The sequence below is a fragment of the Populus alba genome, chromosome 7 (assembly GCF_005239225.2).
Source record: "Populus alba chromosome 7, ASM523922v2, whole genome shotgun sequence".
Lineage (NCBI taxonomy): Eukaryota > Viridiplantae > Streptophyta > Magnoliopsida > Malpighiales > Salicaceae > Populus > Populus alba.
In genome coordinates this window covers 14,392,547-14,417,522 of record NC_133290.1, presented here as the reverse complement: position 1 = coordinate 14,417,522, position 24,976 = coordinate 14,392,547, and the positions used below count along the sequence as shown (strand labels likewise).

Genomic DNA, 24,976 nt, shown 5'->3' with positions numbered 1-24,976 from the left:
AGCTACCAGCAGACTTATTTTGTTGGTATATTCCAGAAAGTTGAAAAAAATTACTACAAATACCACTTCAACTATTATATCATAGACAAAATTATTTTGTCAATATATTTTAAAGAGTTTCAAAATAATTACTGTATATGTCACTTCAAATCATCAACAAAATAATTTTGTAGGTTTATTCTAGTAGGTAATTTTTTTTGGCATGCATTATCTGTATGTAAAATCATCAGTTTTTTTAATACCTGTCGCACCCCAAAAAAATCCAATTGCGGGTTCGACTGGCGAATATTTTTTATTTTTTGTTTATTTGATTTGGTTCTTTGGAGTCGCCACCTAGTATTTTGGTCACTAGGAACCCTAACTGGTCTCAGAGATTGGGTACGGGGACTGGTTGCGTAAAGGGAAGGTATTAGCACCCCAAATACGCCCTACCTAAGGTAAGCTGCATTGTTTTATTGTCTGATAAAAAAAACAAAAGTGTTATTGTACTTTTAGTTGTTGGTTTGTCTATGGTTCAAGAAAAATCCTCCTCGGTAAGAAGGTCTTTATCGTAACGGGTAAAATCCTAACCGTTCTAACGTCTATACCAAAATTTTATTAATAATATTTAGGAATACGTTTTACGTATAAATTCGTAATCCCAAATAGTAAAAGAAAACAAAAAGATTTTTTAGAATTTTTTGAAATATTGGCCTAGTTCTCATGGCTTGAATAAACTGGTTATTAAAGCCAAAATGCATGCTAATATATATACTATTTTGAAAATTTCCTTTGTTGTGTGAAAATATGATGTTATAATATTTATATATATATTGGAGAGACTAGGCCGTATTTTAAAACAAAAAAACAATTTTTTGAAAAATATTATTTTTTTTATGCTTTGACGAAAATCGGGTATCTTAATATTGAGCTTGTATCCTTACGGTATAAAAATACAACCCAATATTAATCCACTTTGCTAAAAATATGCAGAAAAATCAACAATATTTTTAGGGACTTTTTAGAATTTTTTTGAAAGCAAAAACATTTTTTATTCTGAAAATCTTTGATATTTTGACGAAAACCAGGTATTTTTAACACTAGTTTTGTATCTTTACGGTATAAAAATACAAACCAACATTAAACCACTTTGACAAAAATATGCAGAAAAATCAACAATATTTTTTTTAAGATTTTTTAAAATATATTTTTTATTATTATATTTTATACATATATACACATATATATTATAACATATTATAATATATAATATATATATAATATAAAAAAATTCGGGCTGGGCCGGCCCAAATAAACGGGCCGGACTCAGCCCAACAAGGAACGGTTGGGCCGAACTCGGCCCAACCGAAACTTCTTCTTCGGTCTGGGCCAGAACTGGCCCAGACGTGCAGGGGCTGGGCTAGCATCGGGCTGGCCCAGCATTGGCAGCCCAGCGGGGGGGAGAATTATTTTTCTCCCCCTCCGCCTCCTACATGTAGCATGCAGGAGGCAAACCTGCAACAAAATAAAAGAAACGCAGGGGGAATGGAGTGTGTACCTGGCGAGGAGGCGGTCGCTGGTGGCGCTGCGGTGGCGTGGCTCGTGGACGGCGGCTCCGGGCGGTGCTGTGGCGGTTCGAACGGCGGTGAGAGAGACTTGTTTCAGTGGCTTTCTCTTCGGTTTTTTTCTCTGTTTTTGGGTTCGGTTTCTTTGTCTTCTGTTTTCTTTTTGTTTTCGGTTTATTCCTTTCTCTTTCCCTCTCTCTTGATGGTTCTCTCTCTCTCTCTTCGGTCTCCTCTCTCTCTCTTCCCTTCGGTGTCTCTCCCTCCTTTTCTCTCGGGTTGGTTTCTTCTGTATTTATAGGGGAAGAAAAGACGGGACCATTGTTAGTGCGGTGCAACGGCTGGTCGACCACTGTCTAAAGGTGGTGGGGACGAGGAGAGAGAGGCGGGAAGATTTGAAAAAAAAAGAAAATGGTTTTCTTCTTCTGCTGCTCTGCTTCGGGGGGAAGGAGGAAGATGAACAGTGTCGTTCAAAACGACACCGTTCTGGTCTTCCTCTTTTTTTTTTTTGTTTTTTTATATATATGAAACAGCGTCGTTTTGGATAAAACGCGCCGTTTCATTTAAATGGGCAAACTTCAAATAAGTCCTCCAAATTCGATACCCGCCCCCATAGTTGGCCGAGTTTTTCACTTTGGTCCTTGGCCTCTGATTTATGCAATTGAGCCCCTAATTGATCAATAAACTTCCAATGTCTTCAATTAAGCCCCTGAAACAATTCCAAACAGCCCCCTCTATCTTTGCGCCTTCTCCAAATTGGTCCCTGGTTTTGGATTTTCACAATTAAGTCCCTAATTGGCCCTTAAACTTCAATATTTATTCAATTGAGCCCCTGATTTGACCCAATAAATTCCTAAAAAATATACTTTGGCCCCAGAACTTAAATTTCTTCAAATTAAAGCCCAAATTGACTTAAAAATCAATTTTTCTTGCAATCAAATCTTCTATAAATTCAAATAAAAATCCAATTAAATCCATAAACATCCAATTAAGTCTATAAAAATCCAATTAAGTCCATAAAAATCCAAATTCGGGCTTTTCTCCTCAAAATTCAAATTTTCCTTCTCAATAGGGCTTTCATCCTTCAAGAATATACTGTCAAAAATTCAATCCTTGTATTTTTAAATTCCTTGACCAATTTTCTGACTGTTTTCCGAGCGCGTTTTTGCCTCCTGTTATTTTCATAACCTCTTTTGGCTATTTATTTTATTTTTCAAGGGGATCCCAAAATGGGTTACAACAATACCGACTGACTTTTTGACAAACCAAAAATTATCACCAAGGGTTTTTTTTGATGCCCGGTTTTTATCTGTAAATTCATTAGTAAAAAACTCCCCAATGATATATTAGAATAAATACTAACATAATATTCCATCAACAAAACTATTAAATGTGACAGCGAATGATTTTGATGTCACTGCTAACTGTCCCAAAAGACAATGCTAAATGTTTGCACGTTGTAGGACCACTTTTGTTTGTATTTTCTTTTTTAGTTATTTATTCTTGATCTTGATTCTTGAGAAAATATCGGCTTCTCCAATGGAATTTGCAGTGTTTGCCCTTTCTCCCTCGAGTCCAGTACTCCCCTCACATTTTCCTAAAACGACCATACTTTCACGGAGCCATATTTCAGCGAGAAACAAGCTATTCCAATCATCAAGACTACCCTCTCTCAAGAATGCTTCCATATTTAAGATATTGAGCATGAACAAGGAGGAACGAAGATCAGCTAATTATCATCCTAGCGTCTGGGAACTCCAACTCATTGAGTCCTTAAGCACTCCCTATTCAGTGAGTAATATTAACTCGCTAACAAGTACTTCTTTTGCTTTCACATGTCCCCACTAACTTCTGGCTTGTGGGGTTTTCAGTATGAGCTTCACGCCAATCGATTGGAGGAGCTGAAGCAAGAAGCTAGAAGAGCCTTCGTGTCCACCAATGAGCCTCGTGCCAAATTAAAGCTGATTGATTCAATTCAACGGCTGGGAGTTGCTTATCATTTCGAAAGAGAGATTGAAGAAGCTATAAAGCTTACTGAACTAGACGTTCATGGGGATCTTCATACAACTTCATTGCACTTTCGGCTTCTAAGGCAGCATGCCTTTTCAGTTAGCACAGGTGATATAATTCTCACAAGTCTAGATGCAATTTTTTTATTATTATTATTAAAATAGATAATCGACCTTGTAACTCAATTAATTTTATTTTTTTAATTACAATATTATTTAAACATTGATTATCTAATTTAGAAAAATTATTTAATATTTACAAAGTTTTACTCATTTATTTTTTATATTTTTCATAATGATTGAATCATTTGTCATCGATGTTCTTTCATTAACTAACTATTTTATATTATAATTTTCTATAAATGGAATTATCATATTTGGTTATCACATCAAAAAACGAGCGAGTGTTTCAACTCCTTATAAAGCCTCGCACTTCTTCTTTGTCTTGATCTTCCACCAACCTTCACGTGAAGAGGATGTTAGAATTCCCCGAAAGAGGGGGAATTTCAATTCCTTGTAATGCCTTCGTCAATCCTCATCTCTTAAGATATTTTTTTAGATGAATTAGGTCCTTTGGACTTGACCTTTTAAATTTTTTTAGGACTCGGTTCATGTAGATTTATGCATGTGGGTTTTTATACATATCCCATTTGTTTTTATATTTTAAAAGCATGTTTTTTTTAAAAAAATATTTTTTTATATTTTCAAATCGTTTTTATGTATTAATATAAATAAATTAATTTTAAAAAATAAAAATATTATTTTAATATATTTTCAAGTAAAAAATACTTTAAAAAATCACAAATACAATTTTAAATGAGCTCATAATCCTTCTTACTTTCTTAATAAAATCACAAAGACAATTTTTAAATGAGCTCATAGTCCTTGCTTTCTTAAGACAAGCACTTCTCTTAAATTCAACATATAATTATTTTGTAATAACTTTTTTTTAGATGATAATCATGCTAAAAAAAGAATTTTTTTTTAAGAAAAGAAAATGTAAATACAATTGGATATTTAAAATCAAATTATTACTTAACACTTTTTTTTTCTAAAAAATTACCTAAAACTTAGGTTGTTTCAAAAATCTATTTTTCTCAATGGATATAATTAAGTTCTTAGCTCCCACTTTGCGGAAGGTCTATCCGTAATTTAAAATGGTTAATTAAATATTTATAAACCTCTATACACAATTCAAAATAATTAATTAGATTTTTCACATATCTTCTTACACAATTTAAAACGGTATTAAAAATATTTTAATTTGAAACTTAGATAATTGTTTGTTCATTATTAAGAAATATTTTTAAAATAATTTACAGATGTGCTTGAAAAATTCAGAAGTAATAGAGATGGGAAATTCAAGGACAGCTTAAAGAAGGACGTTGCAGGGCTTTTGAATTTGTATGAAGCTTCATACCTTGGAATGCCTGGAGAAGATAATGTTTTAGAAGAAGCCAAAGATTTCAGCAGTAAACATCTCAAGTCACTGTTAGAGACAATAAAGGATGAAGTTCTAGCTAAGCAAGTGAAACAGTCATTAGAAGTTCCTCTGCATTGGAAGATGCCAAGGATTGAGGCTCGAGACTTCATTGATATTTATTCAAGTGATAGCACGAGGAACCTAGATTTGCTTGAGCTGGCTAAGTTGGACTTTAACCTTGTGCAATCACAACACCAAAGGGAACTCAATGAACTAGCAAGGTAAAATATTTATAGCCATGATCTATAATATAATTTATATATTAAAATTTTATTTAAAAGTTTAAGTTTTTTGAATTGAAATGTCTTTTTAATATGGTATTATAATCTTGATGATTAAATGATTATGAGTTCAAATAATCTGATTATTCCTTTTTTATTCTAATATTTAAATTAATTAGAAATGCAAGGTAGTTGGAGTCTATGCAAATTTAAAATTCAAAAAGTTTTTACATGAGAGAAAGTGTTTAGAATGTATTATAAATTATATATTAAATTTTACTTGAAACTTTAATTTTTTAGGTTGAGATAATTCATTGTAATTTGATAGATTTTTTTAATTTGTACTTCAAAAAATAACCATGAAAATCTTGGAACTTGATAAAATAGGTGGTGGGGTGCCTAGGCTTCAAGAAGAAGCTGAGTTTTTCACGAGATCGATTGATGGAAAATTATTTATGGGCAATGGGAATGGTGTTTGAACCTCAGTTCTCGAAATGCAGGATAGCCCTCACCAAATTTGTGTTGCATTTTAACAGCAATTGATGACATATATGATGTGTATGGATTACCGGAGGAGCTTGAGCTCTTTACCAAACTAGTAAATCGGTAAGTCTAGCCATATATATATGGCTGTGCAATCCACCACGAGCATCTTATAGTTCTTTTTTTTGTCAATACTTTTCCCCACTCATCACAATACTTTTCTATTTTGTTCTCTCTATATGAATTAGATGGGATTCCATGGCCATTGACAACCTTCCTGATTACATGAAGATATGCTATTTGGCCTTGTTGAACTTTGTTAATGAAATGGCATACGATGTAATGAGAGATCATGGCTTGTTTGTTTTACCCTACCTTGTGGAAGAGGTGAAGTGCTTCTAGCTTCCATATAACTAAGATCGTATATTCTCTTGTGCAATGCCCTAAATTCTATTAACCGAACTAACACAACTTTTTGCATAATTCTTTCAGTGGGCAAATCTCTGCGGATCATATTTGGTCGAAGCTCGGTGGTTTAGCAACAAGTATTCACCAAGTTTGAGAGAGTACTTGGAGAATGCAAGGACATCGATTGGAAGTCCTGCAGCCCTTGCCCACGCTTCTATGTTGCTGGGGAGCCCCATAGCACAAAGTTCACTGATGGATTGCTTGAAGCATGGCAGTGATAATCAATTAATCTATTGGTCATCCTTGATTACTCGACTTAGTGATGACTTGGGCACATATACGGTATGTGGTGTATTTGCAGTTTTTGTTTTTGGTTAAACACATAAACAAAGAAAAAAAAATCTGTTTAATTTGAACAAGATCTAAAAATAACCAAGATTAAATTGATCAAAACTAAATAGGGGAATTAATATTCTTCGTATACTAAAAAAAATCAATTATAATTTTGACATTATTTCTCTAGTTTTTTTTTTTAGTTTTTAATTTAAGAATTCCTCTGTTGCCAAATAGTAATATTTTTATTTCCCTCTATTGCCTTTTTTTCCTGCTTCTAGGCTGAGAGTGAGAGAGGTGATATGACAAAATCAATTCAGTGCTACATGATTGAAAAGGGTGCATCTGAAAAAGAATCAAAAGAGCACATTAAGGGTTTGATTAACCAAGCATGGAAGGAACTAAACAGGGAGAATTCAAAATGTTCTCTTCCAAAACCTCTTGTAAACATGTCCTTGAACATGGCTCGAACTGCTCAATGCATCTTCCAATTTGGAGATGGCATTGGCACTTCTACTGGGGTCACCAGAGATCGTTTAACGTCATTGATTGTCGAGCCTATCCCGGTCAAAGAACCTTAGTAACAATCTATGGCATCGTCTTTGTTGATGACCACCTTTGTTTAAAGCATGATCTTGGAAGAAGAACAAATTTTTAAGAATAAATTGAGCTCTATCCATATTTTTATGGTAAAAAATCGGATGTTGAGATGCCGGATTATGTATTACAAAATGTTCTTTCGGATCAAAGATGTGAAAAGTGTGGAGTTGAGGTAGAATTCGCGTTTCAAGATTCAAGGATTGCTGGGAGGTATGGAAAGGGGATGATATCAAAGATAGGATCTGGTGTTCCATTTTGCACCATGAAGATGGCAGGGCTGAGTCAAGGGTGCTTATGATTTCTTGGTCCTGTGGTATGCCTGCAATGATTCGAAGGCCCACCAAATACAAGATCCATTTTACTAAGAGAAGCAGAAAAGGCTAAAGATTAGCCCAAATATAGATACAAATATCCTGGCCAGTTACCTTTACGTACCTTCACCATACACGCACACATATTTTTATAACATCAGCTTCACCTCTGTTTTAAATTCTCAAACTAAAAACATCAGCTAAACTTTTCTGGTTTGCAGATTTTATTAATAATTTCAGGATTTATAAAGATTAGTTAAAAATATATATAAATCAGCTCAGACTTGCTTGCCTTTTTACATATATTAGTTAAAATATACGTAAAATATAGGATTTCACTATAGTACTCTAAATTTCAATTTATAGATTCGGATTTGCTTATCTTTTTGAGCTTCATTTTTTGTTCATGGAATTTAAAAAGGAAAAGGGCGATTATTTAAAGAGTAATGTTTTTGGGGAAAAAAAAAAAAGGATTCCAAAGGAGAAAGAGTCTTTCAAGTCTTAGGTATATAGTACCTTTATATATATATATAAAGTCATGAAGATAAAGGCAATGATATTTTGCACCTTCTTTTCTTGATTAATATATTGCTGTTCTTGTTATGGGAATTCTATAAAATGATGAATTAGATGTCATAATGATTATTTATTAATCTTATTTTTATGTGAACAAGAGCAATACACCGTATTTTTCAAAGCGGCAAAACGTTTTTCAATAATTATAATAAAAGGATTAGCAAGATAATTAGTTCAGCTCATGACACAATTGCTCTGAAGGATAATATTGCTTGACACATCAAGGTTAGAATTTTACAGCTTACAAATTAACAAAATCCTCGTGCCATGAAAAAGAAAAGACCTAAGCATGACCTCCATGCTTTTCTTCACTAAAAGCAGCAGTGGCAGAGACGTAATATGCAACACAAAACAGTCCATGGACAAAGCACAAAATGCCTCCAAAAGAAAAGAAATGATGGTGTGTGAAACCACAAGAGGATCTTGACTTGTTGTTCGACAGAGTGCCAATCGATTGATGGAAAATTATTTATGGGCAATGGGAATGGTGTTTGAACCTCAGTTCTCGAAATGTAGGATAGGCCTCACCAAATTTGTATGCATTTTAACAGCAATTGATGACATCTATGATGTCTATGGATTACCGGAGGAGCTTGAGCTCTTTACCAAACTAGTAAATCGGTACGTCTAGCCATATGAGCATCTAATAGTTCTTTTTTTTTCAAATATTTTTCCCCACTCATCACAATATTTTTCTATTTTGTTCTCTCTATATGAATTAGATGGGATTCCATGGCCATTGACGACCTTCCTGATTACATGAAGATATGCTATTTGGCCTTGTTGAACTTTGTTAATGAAATGGCATACGATGTAATGAGAGATCATGGCTTGTTTGTTTTACCCTACCTCGTGGAAGAGGTGAAGTGCTTCAAGCTTCCATACAACTAAGATCGTATATTCTCATGTGCAATGCCCTAAATTCTATTAACCAAACTAACACAACTTTTGCATAATTCTTTCAGTGGGCAAATCTCTGCGGATCATATTTGGTCGAAGCTCGGTGGTTTAGCAACAAGTATTCACCAACTTTGAGGGAGTACTTGGAGAATGCAAGGACATCGATTGGAAGTCCTGCAGCCCTTTCCCACGCTTGTATGTTGCTTGGGAGCCCCATAGCACAAAGTTCACTGATGGATTGCTTGAAGCATGGCAGTGATCAATTAATCTACTGGTCATCCTTGATTACTCGACTTAGTGATGATTTGGGCACATATACGGTATGTGGTGTATTTGCAGTTTTTGTTTTTTGTTAAACATATAAACAAAGAAAAAAAAAATTCTGTTTAATTTGAAAAAGTAAGGTTAGAACAGCCACTGCCATACTTTTGAAAAATTTATTTAACTGATTTTAACTTTTATTTTTTTGAAAATAGGAAAAATTATAATAATCAACAAAGTCGTCTAAAAGTTTGAAAACTTGACACAAACCTCATTTTTTACCCAAAGTATTCTTCATTATTATTTATAGAAAAATAGTTAAATTAAAAAGATCTAAAAATAACCGAGATTAAATTGATCAAAACTAAATAGGGGAATTAATATTCTTCATATACTAAAAAAAAATAATCAATTATAATTTTACATTATTTATCTAGTTTATTTTAGTTTTTAATTTAAGAATTCCTCTTAAAATAGTAAATAGAGTATTTTGGGTACAACTAGAGATCTCAATAATGTTTTCTAGAAAATTCAAGATATATATCAAACATGGAGGGAGTTTTATAAAATCTTTATATTTTTTAATGGTCTCTGTAATTTCACAATACCTTAAGAAGGTTATTAAAGGATGCTTATTAAAATGTCTTGTTCTTCATCACAAATACTAATATTTTTATGTCCCTCTGTTGCCTTTTTTTCCTGCATTTAGGCTGAGAGTGAGAGAGGTGATGTGACAAAATCCATTCAGTGCTACATGATTGAAAAGGATGCATCTGAAAAAGAATCAAAAGAGCACATTAAGGGTTTGATTAGCCAAGCATGGAAGGAACTAAACAAGGAGAATTCCAAATGTTCTCTTCCAAAACCTCTCGTAAACATGTCCTTGAACATGGCTCGAACTGCTCAATGCATCTTCCAATTTGGAGATGGCATTGGCACTTCTACTGGGATCACTAGAGATCGTTTAACGTCATTGATTGTCGAGCCTATCCCGGTCAAAGAGCCTTAGTTACAATCTATGGCATCGTCTTTGTTGACGACCACCTTTTTTAATGCATGATCTTGGAAGAAGAACAAATTTTTAAGATTAAATTGAGCTCTGTCCATATTTTATGGTAATAAATCGGATGTTGAGATGCCGGATTATGTATTACAAAATGTTCTTTCGGATCAAAGATGTGAAAAGTGTGGAGCTGAGGTAGAATTCGCGTTTCAAGATTCAGGGATTGCTAGGGAGGTATGGAAAGGGGCTGATATCAAAGATAGGCTCTGGTGTTCCATTTTGCATCATGAAGACGGCAGGGCTGATTCGAGGGTGCCTATGATTTCTTGGTCCTTGTGGTATGCCTGCAATGATTCGAAGGCCCACCAAATACAAGATCCATTTTACGAAGAGAAGCAGAAAGGCTAAAGACCAGCCCAAATACAGATACAAACATGAAGAGGTTGAATATCCTGGCCCAGTTACCTTTACGTACCTTCACCATATACACACGTCAGCTCAGCCTGTGTTTAAATTCTAAAAACTAAAAACATCAGCTAAACTATTCAGATTTTACTTTTTAAATATACACAAACTAGTTTGAATATCCATGTTAATTTTAAAAAAACCAATAAACAAAAAACATATAAATCTTAATTTTATTATGTTTTAAGAATGAATCACTATAGTACTCTAAATTTGGATTTATAGATTTGGATTTGCTTGCCTTTTTGAGCTTCATCTTTTGTTCATGGAATTTAAAAGGAAAAGGACGATTATTTAAAGAGTAATGTTTTGGGAAAAAAAGTATTCCAAAGGTGAAAGAGTCTTTCAAGTCTTAGGTATATAGTGCCTTTAAAAAAAAAAAAAAAACCATAAAGATAAAGGCAATGATATTTTGCACCTTCTTTTCTTGATTAATATATTGTTGTTCTTGTGATGGAAATTCTATAAAATGATGAATTATATGTCATAATAATTCTATAAAATAATGAATTTTTTTAATTTTTACTTTGTTACTAAATAAGATCATCGAGACATTTTAAGAATATTATGAAGATATATTTTTATAATATCTGCAAGTATTTATTTTTTGCATTGCATCTTCTTCTTTTTTTTCTACTTTATTTTTTGTTGATATTTTATTTTCTAATATTATTAAATTAATTGAGTTTATTAAACTCATTCAAGCCAATTACCTGAATATTATATATTTTTTATTTTTTAAAAAAAATATATATTTAATATTTTTTATGCAATAAAAATTTAGACCGCGGGTTACATCAATAGTTTTTTTTTTTTTTTTAAATGAAAATATAGTTCCTGAAAAACCAAGATTTTCTAAACCTGTTGACAAAGCAAAAGCTTGAAACTCTCATTTGTTAATTTCTCTAATGCCACCCAAATGGAGTCTATCACCAAAAGATATAAACTTCATACTGCATCAATAAAAAGCAGACCTTTCCGTACCAATAAATCATGATAGATAGACCAAGAAGCCACATTCTTCAAAGGCATTTCATCAAACAACTTTTGAGCATCCTCCGACCCACCCAGCAATAAATTCCATGGCACCATATCCTTACTTCCACACTCATCAAACAACATCCTTGACAATCCCACTTCCCCACATTTTCAATACAATCCAATCAACCCCTTCACGACAAAAACATCAGAACCAAACCCTCTCTTCACAATCTCTCCATGAACGTCCCTCCCTTCCACCAATCCCACCATCAGCCAACTTTAACACTAATGGGTATGTGTAATTATCTCCCAAAACCCCATTTCTTCTCTTATCAACAAAAAAATTGAATCCTTTTTTTCTCTTTGAGGTACATAACCTTTAATCATGGCATTACACATTTAGGCATCAGACTAGTCAATTTGAGTGAATAAGCCCTCTGCATACTTCATGTTAAGTACGTTGGTGAGGAAAGTAATTCGCTTAAGGTAAAGGGGCTGGTGATAATACTGGTAGTGATGAGTTGGGTGTGAATTTGGAGGATTTGGGACATTGTTTTTGAGTTTTGAAGAAGGGTGAGTAAGGGTTTTTGAAGGTGATCTTGCATCAAAGTGTTTGTTATTGTGGTAGTTTTTTGTGGTTGTAATTTGAAAAAAAATTGTTTTATAAAAAATCTTTTTAGTTGAAATTGGTTTGATATTTATATATGTTTAGTTAAAATTATAATTAAAATTAAAGTTAAATAAAAAATAATTTAATATGTTTAGTTACAAATCTTTTTTAAATTAAGGTTATAAAATAACTAATATACATATATATATATATATATATATATATATATTTAGTTTTAAATTTAAATATTGTAGATTTAACTAGTATTATTATATCATTAAATAAATAATATTTTTTATTATTCCATTAAATTATGTACAATTTCATTGCGTATAAAATTCATTCGATAAAAATTATAGTTTTCATAATTTTTTGAGCATGTTATAAAATTAAGTAAAATATGATTAAAAATAAAATTAAAATTATATTGCAATTGAATTTAATTCATTTTATTCTATTTTTTAAAAAAATAATATTCATGATAAGAAAATTTAATTTATTTTAAATTAATATGTTTTAAAAAAAGATTATTCATGTCAACATTACCGGTGTCAGTGAATTATTCACTCACTGGTTTTTTTTTAAAAAAAAATTGTTTACTTCAAAAAATAAACAATGCAAAAGAAGAAAAGCAGCCGACTCTCAACAAAAAGCATGTCCTGCTTTGTCTTGCCGTGCGTTAAACACAGATTCCATTGGGCTTCATAAACAGTAAACAACGTTTTTTTCATTACCAAATATGGTACGCCTGGTTTTAAGCAACCGCCAAAACAAAGTGGACCTAGCTGGGATTATTTGACAAGTGGGTAAAGAGATGAGCTGATTAGGAGCACGTGTATATACTTACGTTTAACATCATCTTGTGTCTTTTGTGGACAATCTTCGAAAGCGCACATGATCTTTTAAGTGTGTGTTTTATATTAAAGGTGGAGGTTGAAGTTTATATCAATTTATTAAAAAAATTATAAAATATAAAAAAATTAATTTTTTTATTGTTAAGTTTTGTATATAAATGGATTGTACCCAATCACAACCTCAACCACAAAAGTTAAAAACAAACACACAAGATTCATGCCTACCCACGATCCCGTCTTCTTTTCTTTCTCCTTACTCTTATTTTTTGTTTTTTTTAAACGGTTTTTAAAAAATTATTTATTTATTTAAAATTAATATTTTTGAGTATTTATAAATCATTTTGATTTGTTAATTTTAAAAATATTTTTTTAAAATAAAAATAATATTATTTTAATATATCTTAAAAAAATTTAAAATATAATCATAATCATATTTTTAAACGATATTTCTTTTCTTATATTTCATTGATTTCAAACATCATAAATTATGAAAAAGACAGTTTACCAATTACTCTGCATCAAGTTTTCAGCGTGAAACTTTACAACAAAATCTTTGGCATTATATTTGATTTAATTTATCTTTTATATAATTACCACATGTAAAAATATTATAGTATAGGATATTAGAAAAATATCGGAGTATTTTGATATAATCTTTTTTCTTCTAAAAAAATTAGTTAAATAAAAAATAATTTTAAAAAAATTAAGTTATTAAACTTTATAGAATCAATGACATGATTTGTGAGTTAGTGAAGTAATCCTGGTTGTCCTGGTTTACAGGTTTAATGAGGTACCTTTTTTTTTTCTTAATTGAACTCAATTACGTGATCATCTATATTTTTTTATATATTGTAAAAAAAAATAGTTTTAGAAAAAAAACCATATTATTAAATTTTAGAAAGTTCATGAGTTTGTTCGCAGGTTTGGATAGTTTAACTTTTTAAAAAAATATATATATTTTTAAAAATTTTATCATTTGATATTTGATTAATTATAAAATAAGTTTTATAATTTGTTTTATTTTGCTTTATGTGAAGTTATCACAATCTTAAAAAAAAAGTCTCAGTATTGGATTGACGCTTGAATTTATGATTGTCTATTTTTTTATCATATAATTAAATAAACAATAGTTTAAAAAAAAACAAGTTATAAATCCTAATTTAGTCAATTACTTAGTTTGCGGGCTTGATGTGTTGACCCGGGTTACCCGATTTACGGGTTTGCTCATCAAACCATATATGTTTTTTTTAGTTGCTAGTCCTTTAATTTTTTCAATAAAAAAAAGAGTGTAACAGTTCGTTGACAACCAAACTCAATACTTTATGGTATGTTTTGTTTTCAACAATTTTATTTCTTAAGTTATTATTTTTTTTGAATTTGATGATTTCTTTTTTATTTTCAGGAAACATATAATAGCCGGCTGAAGGAGAGATACGTGGATGGCCCTTCGACCCACTTGGATTCCAAATTAGACTTATTGTTTGCGGTAGGATCATCTGGTAAACCCAGTAGAAATCGGCTATATGTACTCTCCAACACTACAACCAAGAACATGCGAACAACCCGTGGTGTTTCAACCGTTGGGAGCTCGCAATCGCTATCGAGTACTTAGTCTCTGAAGTTCGCAACCTTGTTAAATCAAGGAGTGCAAGAATGTACAACTCATCTCAATGATAAATATAAACGACTCTCTATGGATTATGAATAACTTTGTCGAATGGTCATGGATATTTGATCACAAATGAGTGGTACATGCGGACCCTCTTATTGACCTTATGATTCCGAGGATGACCAACCTCCTCCTTATCCTCTAACGTTATCCTTGTTCTAGTTTCAGTGTATTTGAACGAATAAATTTGTAATAAATATTTGAATTTTTATATTAAGATAATTTATTTTTGCATACTTGAATTTTATACAATTTAATTTTTTTTAATTTTTTTTGTTTTTTGTTCAATAGTTTTTTTTTAAAATAGATTTATTAATTATTACGGATAGAGCTACCAGCAGACTTATTTTGTTGGTATATTCCAGAAAGTTGAAAAAAATTACTACAAATACCACTTCAACTATTATATCATAGACAAAATTATTTTGTCAATATATTTTAAAGAGTTTCAAAATAATTACTGTATATGTCACTTCAAATCATCAACAAAATAATTTTGTAGGTTTATTCTAGTAGGTAATTTTTTTTGGCATGCATTATCTGTATGTAAAATCATCAGTTTTTTTAATACCTGTCGCACCCCAAAAAAATCCAATTGCGGGTTCGACTGGCGAATATTTTTTTATTTTTTGTTTATTTGATTTGGTTCTTTGGAGTCGCCACCTAGTATTTTTGGTCACTAGGAACCCTAACTGGTCTCAGAGATTGGGTACGGGGACTGGTTGCGTAAAGGGAAGGTATTAGCACCCCAAATACGCCCTACCTAAGGTAAGCTGCATTGTTTTATTGTCTGATAAAAAAAACAAAAGTGTTATTGTACTTTTAGTTGTTGGTTTGTCTATGGTTCAAGAAAAATCCTCCTCGGTAAGAAGGTCTTTATCTTAACGGGTAAAATCCTAACCGTTCTAACGTCTATACCAAAATTTTATTAATAATATTTAGGAATACGTTTTACGTATAAATTCGTAATCCCAAATAGTAAAAGAAAACAAAAAGATTTTTTAGAATTTTTTGAAATATTGGCCTAGTTCTCATGGCTTGAATAAACTGGTTATTAAAGCTAAAATGCATGCTAATATATATACTATTTTGAAAATTTCCTTTGTTGTGTGAAAATATGATGTTATAATATTTATATATATATTGGAGAGACTAGGCCGTATTTTTAAAACAAAAAAAACAATTTTTTGAAAAATATTATTTTTTTTATGCTTTGACGAAAATCGGGTATCTTAATACTGAGCTTGTATCCTTACGGTATAAAAAATACAACCCAATATTAATCCACTTTGCTAAAAATATGCAGAAAAATCAACAATATTTTTAGGGACTTTTTAGAATTTTTTTGAAAGCAAAAAACATTTTTTATTCTGAAAATCTTTGATATTTTGACGAAAACCAGGTATTTTTAACACTAGTTTTGTATCTTTACGGTATAAAAATACAAACCAACATTAAACCACTTTGACAAAAATATGCAGAAAAATCAACAAATATATTTTTTTAAGATTTTTTAAAATATATTTTTTATTATTATATTTTATACATATATACACATATATATTATAACATATTATAATATATAATATAATTAATATAAAAAAATTCGGGCTGGGCCGGACTCAGCCCAACAAGGAACGGTTGGGCCGAACTCGGCCCAACCGAAACTTCTTCTTCGGTCTGGGCCAGAACCGGCCCAGACGTGCAGGGGCTGGGCTAGCATCGGGCTGGCCCAGCATTGGCAGCCCAGCGGGGGGGAGAATTATTTTTCTCCCCCTCCGCCTCCTGCATGTAGCATGCAGGAGGCAAACCTGCAACAAAATAAAAGAAACGCAGGGGGAATGGAGTGTGTACCTGGCGAGGAGGCGGTCGCTGGTGGCGCTGCGGTGGCGTGGCTCGTGGACGGCGGCTCCGGGCGGTGCTGTGGCGGTTCGAACGCCGGTGAGAGAGACTTGTTTTCAGTGGCTTTCTCTTCGGTTTTTTTCTCTGTTTTTGGGTTCGGTTTCTTTGTCTTCTGTTTTCTTTTTGTTTTCGGTTTATTCCTTTCTCTTTCCCTCTCTCTTGTTGGTTCTCTCTCTCTCTCTTCGGTCTCCTCTCTCTCTCTTCCCTTCGGTGTCTCTCCCTCCTTTTCTCTCGGGTTGGTTTCTTCTGTATTTATAGGGGAAGAAAAGACGGGACCATTGTTAGTGCGGTGCAACGGCTGGTCGACCACTGTCTAAAGGTGGTGGGGACGAGGAGAGAGAGGCGGGAAGATTTGAAAAAAAAAGAAAATGGTTTTCTTCTTCTGCTGCTCTGCTTCGGGGGGAAGGAGGAAGATGAACAGTGTCGTTCAAAACGACACCGTTCTGGTCTTCCTCTTTTTTTTTTTTGTTTTTTTTATATATATGAAACAGCGTCGTTTTGGATAAAACGCGCCGTTTCATTTAAATGGGCAAACTTCAAATAAGTCCTCCAAATTCGATACCCGCCCCCATAGTTGGCCGAGTTTTTCACTTTGGTCCTTGGCCTCTGATTTATGCAATTGAGCCCCTAATTGATCAATAAACTTCCAATGTCTTCAATTAAGCCCCTGAAACAATTCCAAACAGCCCCCTCTATCTTTGCGCCTTCTCCAAATTGGTCCCTGGTTTTGGATTTTCACAATTAAGTCCCTAATTGGCCCTTAAACTTCAATATTTATTCAATTGAGCCCCTGATTTGACCCAATAAATTCCTAAAAAATATACTTTGGCCCCAGAACTTAAATTTCTTCAAATTAAAGCCCAAATTGACTTAAAAATCAATTTTTCTTGCAATCAAATCTTCTATAAATTCAAATAAAAATCCAATTAAATCCATAAACATCCAATTAAGTCTATAAAAATCCAATTAAGTCCATAAAAATCCAAATTCGGGCTTTTCTCCTCAAAATTCAAATTTTCCTTCTCAATAGGGCTTTCATCCTTCAAGAATATACTGTCAAAAATTCAATCCTTGTATTTTTAAATTCCTTGACCAATTTTCTGACTGTTTTCCGAGCGTTTTTGCCTCCTGTTATTTTCATAACCTCTTTTGGCTATTTATTTTATTTTTCAAGGGGATCCCAAAATGGGTTACAACAATACCGACTGACTTTTTGACAAACCAAAAATTATCACCAAGGGTTTTTTTGATGCCCGGTTTTTATCTGTAAATTCATTAGTAAAAAACTCCCCAATGATATATTAGAATAAATACTAACATAATATTCCATCAACAAAACTATTAAATGTGACAGCGAATGATTTTGATGTCACTGCTAACTGTCCCAAAAGACAATGCTAAATGTTTGCACGTTGTAGGACCACTTTTGTTTGTATTTTCTTTTTTAGTTATTTATTCTTGATCTTGATTCTTGAGAAAATATCGGCTTCTCCAATGGAATTTGCAGTGTTTGCCCTTTCTCCCTCGAGTCCAGTACTCCCCTCACATTTTCCTAAAACGACCATACTTTCACGGAGCCATATTTCAGCGAGAAACAAGCTATTCCAATCATCAAGACTACCCTCTCTCAAGAATGCTTCCATATTTAAGATATTGAGCATGAACAAGGAGGAACGAAGATCAGCTAATTATCATCCTAGCGTCTGGGAACTCCAACTCATTGAGTCCTTAAGCACTCCCTATTCAGTGAGTAATATTAACTCGCTAACAAGTACTTCTTTTGCTTTCACATGTCCCCACTAACTTCTGGCTTGTGGGGTTTTTCAGTATGAGCTTCACGCCAATCGATTGGAGGAGCTGAAGCAAGAAGCTAGAAGAGCCTTCGTGTCCACCAATGAGCCTCGTGCCAAATTAAAGCTGATTGATTCAATTCAACGGCTGGGAGTTGCTTATCATTTCGAAAGAGAGATTGAAGAAGCTATAAAGCTTACTGAACTAGACGTTCATGGGGATCTTCATACAACTTCATTGCACTTTCGGCTTCTAAGGCAGCATGCCTTTTCAGTTAGCACAGGTGATATAATTCTCACAAGTCTAGATGCAATTTTTTTATTATTATTAAAATAGATAATCGACCTTGTAACTCAATTAATTTTATTTTTTTAATTACAATATTATTTAAACATTGATTATCTAATTTAGAAAAATTATTTAATATTTACAAAGTTTTACTCATTTATTTTTTATATTTTTCATAATGATTGAATCATTTGTCATCGATGTTCTTTCATTAACTAACTATTTTATATTATAATTTTCTATAAATGGAATTATCATATTTGGTTATCACATCAAAAAACGAGCGAGTGTTTCAACTCCTTATAAAGCCTCGCACTTCTTCTTTGTCTTGATCTTCCACCAACCTTCACGTGAAGAGGATGTTAGAATTCCCCGAAAGAGGGGGAATTTCAATTCCTTGTAATGCCTTCGTCAATCCTCATCTCTTAAGATATTTTTTTAGATGAATTAGGTCCTTTGGACTTGACCTTTTAAATTTTTTTAGGACTCGGTTCATGTAGATTATGCATGTGGGTTTTTATACATATCCCATTTGTTTTTATATTTTAAAAGCATGTTTTTTTAAAAAAATATTTTTTATATTTTCAAATCGTTTTTATGTATTAATATAAATAAATTAATTTTAAAAAATAAAAATATTATTTTAATATATTTTCAAGTAAAAAATACTTTAAAAAATCACAAATACAATTTTAAATGAGCTCATAATCCTTCTTACTTTCTTAATAAAATCACAAAGACAATTTTAAATGAGCTCATAGTCCTTGCTTTCTTAAGACAAGCACTTCTCTTAAATTCAACATATAATTATTTTGTAATAACTTTTTTTTAGATGATAATCATGCTAAAAAAAGAATTTTTTTTTAAGAAAAGAAAATGTAAATACAATTGGATATTTAAAATCAAATTATTACTTAACACTTTTTTTTCTAAAAAATTACCTAAAACTTAGGTTGTTTCAAAAATCTATTTTTCTCAATGGATATAATTAAGTTCTTAGCTCCCACTTTGCGGAAGGTCTATCCGTAATTTAAAATGGTTAATTAAATATTTATAAACCTCTATACACAATTCAAAATAATTAATTAGATTTTTCACATATCTTCTTACACAATTTAAAACGGTATTAAAAATATTTTAATTTGAAACTTAGATAATTGTTTGTTCATTATTAAGAAATATTTTTAAAATAATTTACAGATGTGCTTGAAAAATTCAGAAGTAATAGAGATGGGAAATTCAAGGACAGCTTAAAGAAGGACGTTGCAGGGCTTTTGAATTTGTATGAAGCTTCATACCTTGGAATGCCTGGAGAAGATAATGTTTTAGAAGAAGCCAAAGATTTCAGCAGTAAACATCTCAAGTCACTGTTAGAGACAATAAAGGATGAAGTTCTAGCTAAGCAAGTGAAACAGTCATTAGAAGTTCCTCTGCATTGGAAGATGCCAAGGATTGAGGCTCGAGACTTCATTGATATTTATTCAAGTGATAGCACGAGGAACCTAGATTTGCTTGAGCTGGCTAAGTTGGACTTTAACCTTGTGCAATCACAACACCAAAGGGAACTCAATGAACTAGCAAGGTAAAATATTTATAGCCATGATCTATAATATAATTTATATATTAAAATTTTATTTAAAAGTTTAAGTTTTTGAATTGAAATGTCTTTTTAATATGGTATTATAATCTTGATGATTAAATGATTATGAGTTCAAATAATCTGATTATTCCTTTTTTATTCTAATATTTAAATTAATTAGAAATGCAAGGTAGTTGGAGTCTATGCAAATTTAAAATTCAAAAAGTTTTTACATGAGAGAAAGTGTTAGAATGTATTATAAATTATATATTAAATTTTTACTTGAAACTTTAATTTTTTAGGTTGAGATAATTCATTGTAATTTGATAGATTTTTTTAATTTGTACTTCAAAAAATAACCATGAAAAATCTTGGAACTTGATAAATAGGTGGTGGGGTGCCCTAGGCTTCAAGAAGAAGCTGAGTTTTTCACGAGATCGATTGATGGAAAATTATTTATGGGCAATGGGAATGGTGTTTGAACCTCAGTTCTCGAAATGCAGGATAGCCCTCACCAAATTTGTGTGCATTTTAACAGCAATTGATGACATATATGATGTGTATGGATTACCGGAGGAGCTTGAGCTCTTTACCAAACTAGTAAATCGGTAAGTCTAGCCATATATATATGGCTGTGCAATCCACCACGAGCATCTTATAGTTCTTTTTTTGTCAAATACTTTTCCCCACTCATCACAATACTTTTCTATTTTGTTCTCTCTATATGAATTAGATGGGATTCCATGGCCATTGACAACCTTCCTGATTACATGAAGATATGCTATTTGGCCTTGTTGAACTTTGTTAATGAAATGGCATACGATGTAATGAGAGATCATGGCTTGTTTGTTTTACCCTACCTTGTGGAAGAGGTGAAGTGCTTCTAGCTTCCATATAACTAAGATCGTATATTCTCATGTGCAATGCCCTAAATTCTATTAACCGAACTAACACAACTTTTGCATAATTCTTTCAGTGGGCAAATCTCTGCGGATCATATTTGGTCGAAGCTCGGTGGTTTAGCAACAAGTATTCACCAAGTTTGAGAGAGTACTTGGAGAATGCAAGGACATCGATTGGAAGTCCTGCAGCCCTTGCCCACGCTTCTATGTTGCTGGGGAGCCCCATAGCACAAAGTTCACTGATGGATTGCTTGAAGCATGGCAGTGATAATCAATTAATCTATTGGTCATCCTTGATTACTCGACTTAGTGATGACTTGGGCACATATACGGTATGTGGTGTATTTGCAGTTTTTGTTTTTGGTTAAACACATAAACAAAGAAAAAAAAAATCTGTTTAATTTGAACAAGATCTAAAAATAACCAAGATTAAATTGATCAAAACTAAATAGGGGAATTAATATTCTTCGTATACTAAAAAAAAATCAATTATAATTTTGACATTATTTCTCTAGTTTTTTTTTTTTAGTTTTTAATTTAAGAATTCCTCTGTTGCCAAATAGTAATATTTTTATTTCCCTCTATTGCCTTTTTTTCCTGCTTCTAGGCTGAGAGTGAGAGAGGTGATATGACAAAATCAATTCAGTGCTACATGATTGAAAAGGGTGCATCTGAAAAAGAATCAAAAGAGCACATTAAGGGTTTGATTAACCAAGCATGGAAGGAACTAAACAGGAGAATTCAAAATGTTCTCTTCCAAAACCTCTTGTAAACATGTCCTTGAACATGGCTCGAACTGCTCAATGCATCTTCCAATTTGGAGATGGCATTGGCACTTCTACTGGGGTCACCAGAGATCGTTTAACGTCATTGATTGTCGAGCCTATCCCGGTCAAAGAACCTTAGTAACAATCTATGGCATCGTCTTTGTTGATGACCACCTTTGTTTAAAGCATGATCTTGGAAGAAGAACAAATTTTTAAGAATAAATTGAGCTCTATCCATATTTTTATGGTAAAAAATCGGATGTTGAGATGCCGGATTATGTATTACAAAATGTTCTTTCGGATCAAAGATGTGAAAAGTGTGGAGTTGAGGTAGAATTCGCGTTTCAAGATTCAAGGGATTGCTGGGGAGGTATGGAAAGGGGATGATATCAAAGATAGGATCTGGTGTTCCATTTTGCACCATGAAGATGGCAGGGCTGAGTCAAGGGTGCTTATGATTTCTTGGTCCCTGTGGTATGCCTGCAATGATTCGAAGGCCCACCAAATACAAGATCCATTTTACTAAGAGAAGCAGAAAGGCTAAAGATTAGCCCAAATATAGATACAAATATCCTGGCCAGTTACCTTTACGTACCTTCACCATACACGCACACATATTTTATAACATCAGCTTCACCTCTGTTTAAATTCTCAAACTAAAAACATCAGCTAAACTTTTCTGGTTTGCAGATTTTATTAATAATTTCAGGATTTATAAAGATTAGTTAAAATATATATAAATCAGCTCAGACTTGCTTGCCTTTTTACATATATTAGTTAAAATATACGTAAAATATAGGATTTCACTATAGTACTCTAAATTTCAATTTATAGATTCGGATTTGCTTATCTTTTTGAGCTTCATTTTTTGTTCATGGAATTTAAAAGGAAAAGGGCGATTATTTAAAGAGTAATGTTTTTGGGGAAAAAAAAAAAAAGGATTCCAAAGGAGAAAGAGTCTTTCAAGTCTTAGGTATATAGTACCTTTATATATATATATAAAGTCATGAAGATAAAGGCAATGATATTTTGCACCTTCTTTTCTTGATTAATATATTGCTGTTCTTGTTATGGGAATTCTATAAAATGATGAATTAGATGTCATAATGATTATTTATTAATCTTATTTTTATGTGAACAAGAGCAATACACCGTATTTTTCAAGCGGCAAAACGTTTTTCAATAATTATAATAAAAGGATTAGCAAGATAATTAGTTCAGCTCATGACACAATTGCTCTGAAGGATAATATTGCTTGACACATCAAGGTTAGAATTTTACAGCTTACAAATTAACAAAATCCTCGTGCCATGAAAAAGAAAAGACCTAAGCATGACCTCCATGCTTTTCTTCACTAAAAGCAGCAGTGGCAGAGACGTAATATGCAACACAAAACAGTCCATGGACAAAGCACAAAATGCCTCCAAAAGAAAAGAAATGATGGTGTGTGAAACCACAAGAGGATCTTGACTTGTTGTTCGACAGAGTGCCAATCGCTAGCATGGATAACCCAGCAGCCAATATGATCCTGCCCAGACAATTAGGTGTATGCAGAAACATCATTAATCAATAAGTAATACACTATACTGCTAATTATAGTTGATCTCTGAGAAACTGATCATCGGTTCAAGCTACAGAATAAAAAAATAATTTGCTTGTTAACTCAGCTGAGTTGGGAATCAAGAAAATGTTTATACAAGTTCACTTACCACGAAAAAAGGAAGCATGCCACAGACAGTTGTCTATGAGGGGAAGCTCTTTGAAGCTCTTCTTGAGAACAAATGCACATGCACCCACCTAGCAAGTTAGCAATAACATGAGCTAGAACTAGAATCCCCGCTGCAGCTAACCCTAGCTTGAAGGCATCCTCGCTTGGTTCTCTGCACTCAAATATCCAAAGTCTTAGGTGCTTAACCTGTATTAACACACACCCACATACACACATTATTGACGACAACAAGATATATTCATATTTTTGAAGTATAAGATCAAGATAACTGATATATCAAAGAAAATGCTTTTCTTAAAAGAAAAAAAAAGATTGGAAGGAAGGAGGGGTTAACATGCCTTGTTTTGTGCGATTTCTGCTTGGATGCCAAGAATACCAGCTGCTACATCCATAGCAACAACCAACATACAAACAAGTATACCTCCTATTTTAACCATTTTTTCAGAAAAAAGGAGCACTTGATAAGGCTGGGTGTCAAGAAAGAAGGAAAACAGAGCACTCTCTGTACTAGCTTCTCGGTGCTAAGATTTAGAAGATGAGAAAGAGGATATGAACAAAGTCTAAAAGAGAATATATAAAGAGTGGTAAAGTGAGGAGAAAATATGACTAGCCGGGATAAGTTAGCGAAAGCTTCTTTTGTCCAAACAGTGGAAACTTTCTTGTGTATATTTTCACTTCCTTTTCTTTGCCTCTTCGGATTCCTTTGATAGCGGAGCAAGGAAAGAAGGGTGTGAACCAGCTCATGGAGGAGCGTGCCTTCGCATCTAGCAATGAACCATTTAATGGCCCAGCAATATTTGTCCCTTTTGACTTTAATAAGTATTCTCTATTTGTATAGGCAAGCAGCTAACAACTGCTAACCTTTTGCTACCTTTTTATTTTATCCAAAATGATAGATAATTGCCCCATTATCTCCATACTTAAGGATTTAAATGAATTAAAGTAGTTTCAAAGGCTTGATATAATGCTTGAGGCTTAGATTCGAGGACACATGAGTGAGCTTCCCAAAATTACGATTTTGTGCTCCAATTTAAAGAGAATTTATAACAAAGAATTATTGTTTTTCTTAATATAAGAAAAATTTGCCTAAGTTAGAATCTAGAAAAAAAAAAAAAAGTAGTATTTGCATGGCATTTAATTTATTCCTTTTTTTCCTCTTTTAATATTAGGTTAGAAATCCCACTCTCCATGGTTTATCGACATTGCAGGAGTGGAGTGAAACTACTCTCAACTCTGTAGAGAGAGAGAGAGAGAGAGAGAGACTTGACATTTGCTACATGGTATCATCCTCATTCTTCACTTTTTGAAGG

The 24,976-nt window shown here is 32.6% G+C and overlaps 2 protein-coding genes and 2 pseudogenes across 2 annotated transcripts; 3 read left to right on the top strand and 1 right to left on the bottom strand.

The window, feature by feature from the left end:
• The first annotated feature begins 3,048 nt into the window (after positions 1-3,048).
• Positions 3,049-7,235, top strand: LOC118036245 (probable terpene synthase 9; annotated as a pseudogene).
• Positions 7,236-8,420: 1,185 nt separating this feature from the next.
• On the top strand, positions 8,421-10,684 carry LOC118036228 (probable terpene synthase 9). Its single transcript, XM_035041919.2, has 4 exons — positions 8,421-8,586; positions 8,688-8,826; positions 8,931-9,185; positions 9,836-10,684. Exons 1-4 carry the CDS (start codon positions 8,423-8,425, stop codon positions 10,133-10,135), a joined length of 858 nt encoding a protein of 285 aa, XP_034897810.2. The 5' UTR covers positions 8,421-8,422; the 3' UTR covers positions 10,136-10,684.
• Positions 10,685-18,072: 7,388 nt separating this feature from the next.
• On the top strand, positions 18,073-22,655 carry LOC118036249 (probable terpene synthase 9; annotated as a pseudogene).
• Positions 22,656-23,162: 507 nt separating this feature from the next.
• LOC118036248 (protein VASCULATURE COMPLEXITY AND CONNECTIVITY) lies at positions 23,163-24,449 on the bottom strand. The gene is made up of 3 exons (XM_035041933.2): positions 24,005-24,449; positions 23,647-23,852; positions 23,163-23,465 (listed from the first exon to the last, which is right to left on the bottom strand). The coding sequence occupies exons 1-3, from the start codon at positions 24,101-24,103 to the stop codon at positions 23,264-23,266; spliced, it is 507 nt and encodes a 168-aa protein (XP_034897824.1). The 5' UTR covers positions 24,104-24,449; the 3' UTR covers positions 23,163-23,263.
• Between the last annotated feature and the right edge of the window lie 527 nt (positions 24,450-24,976).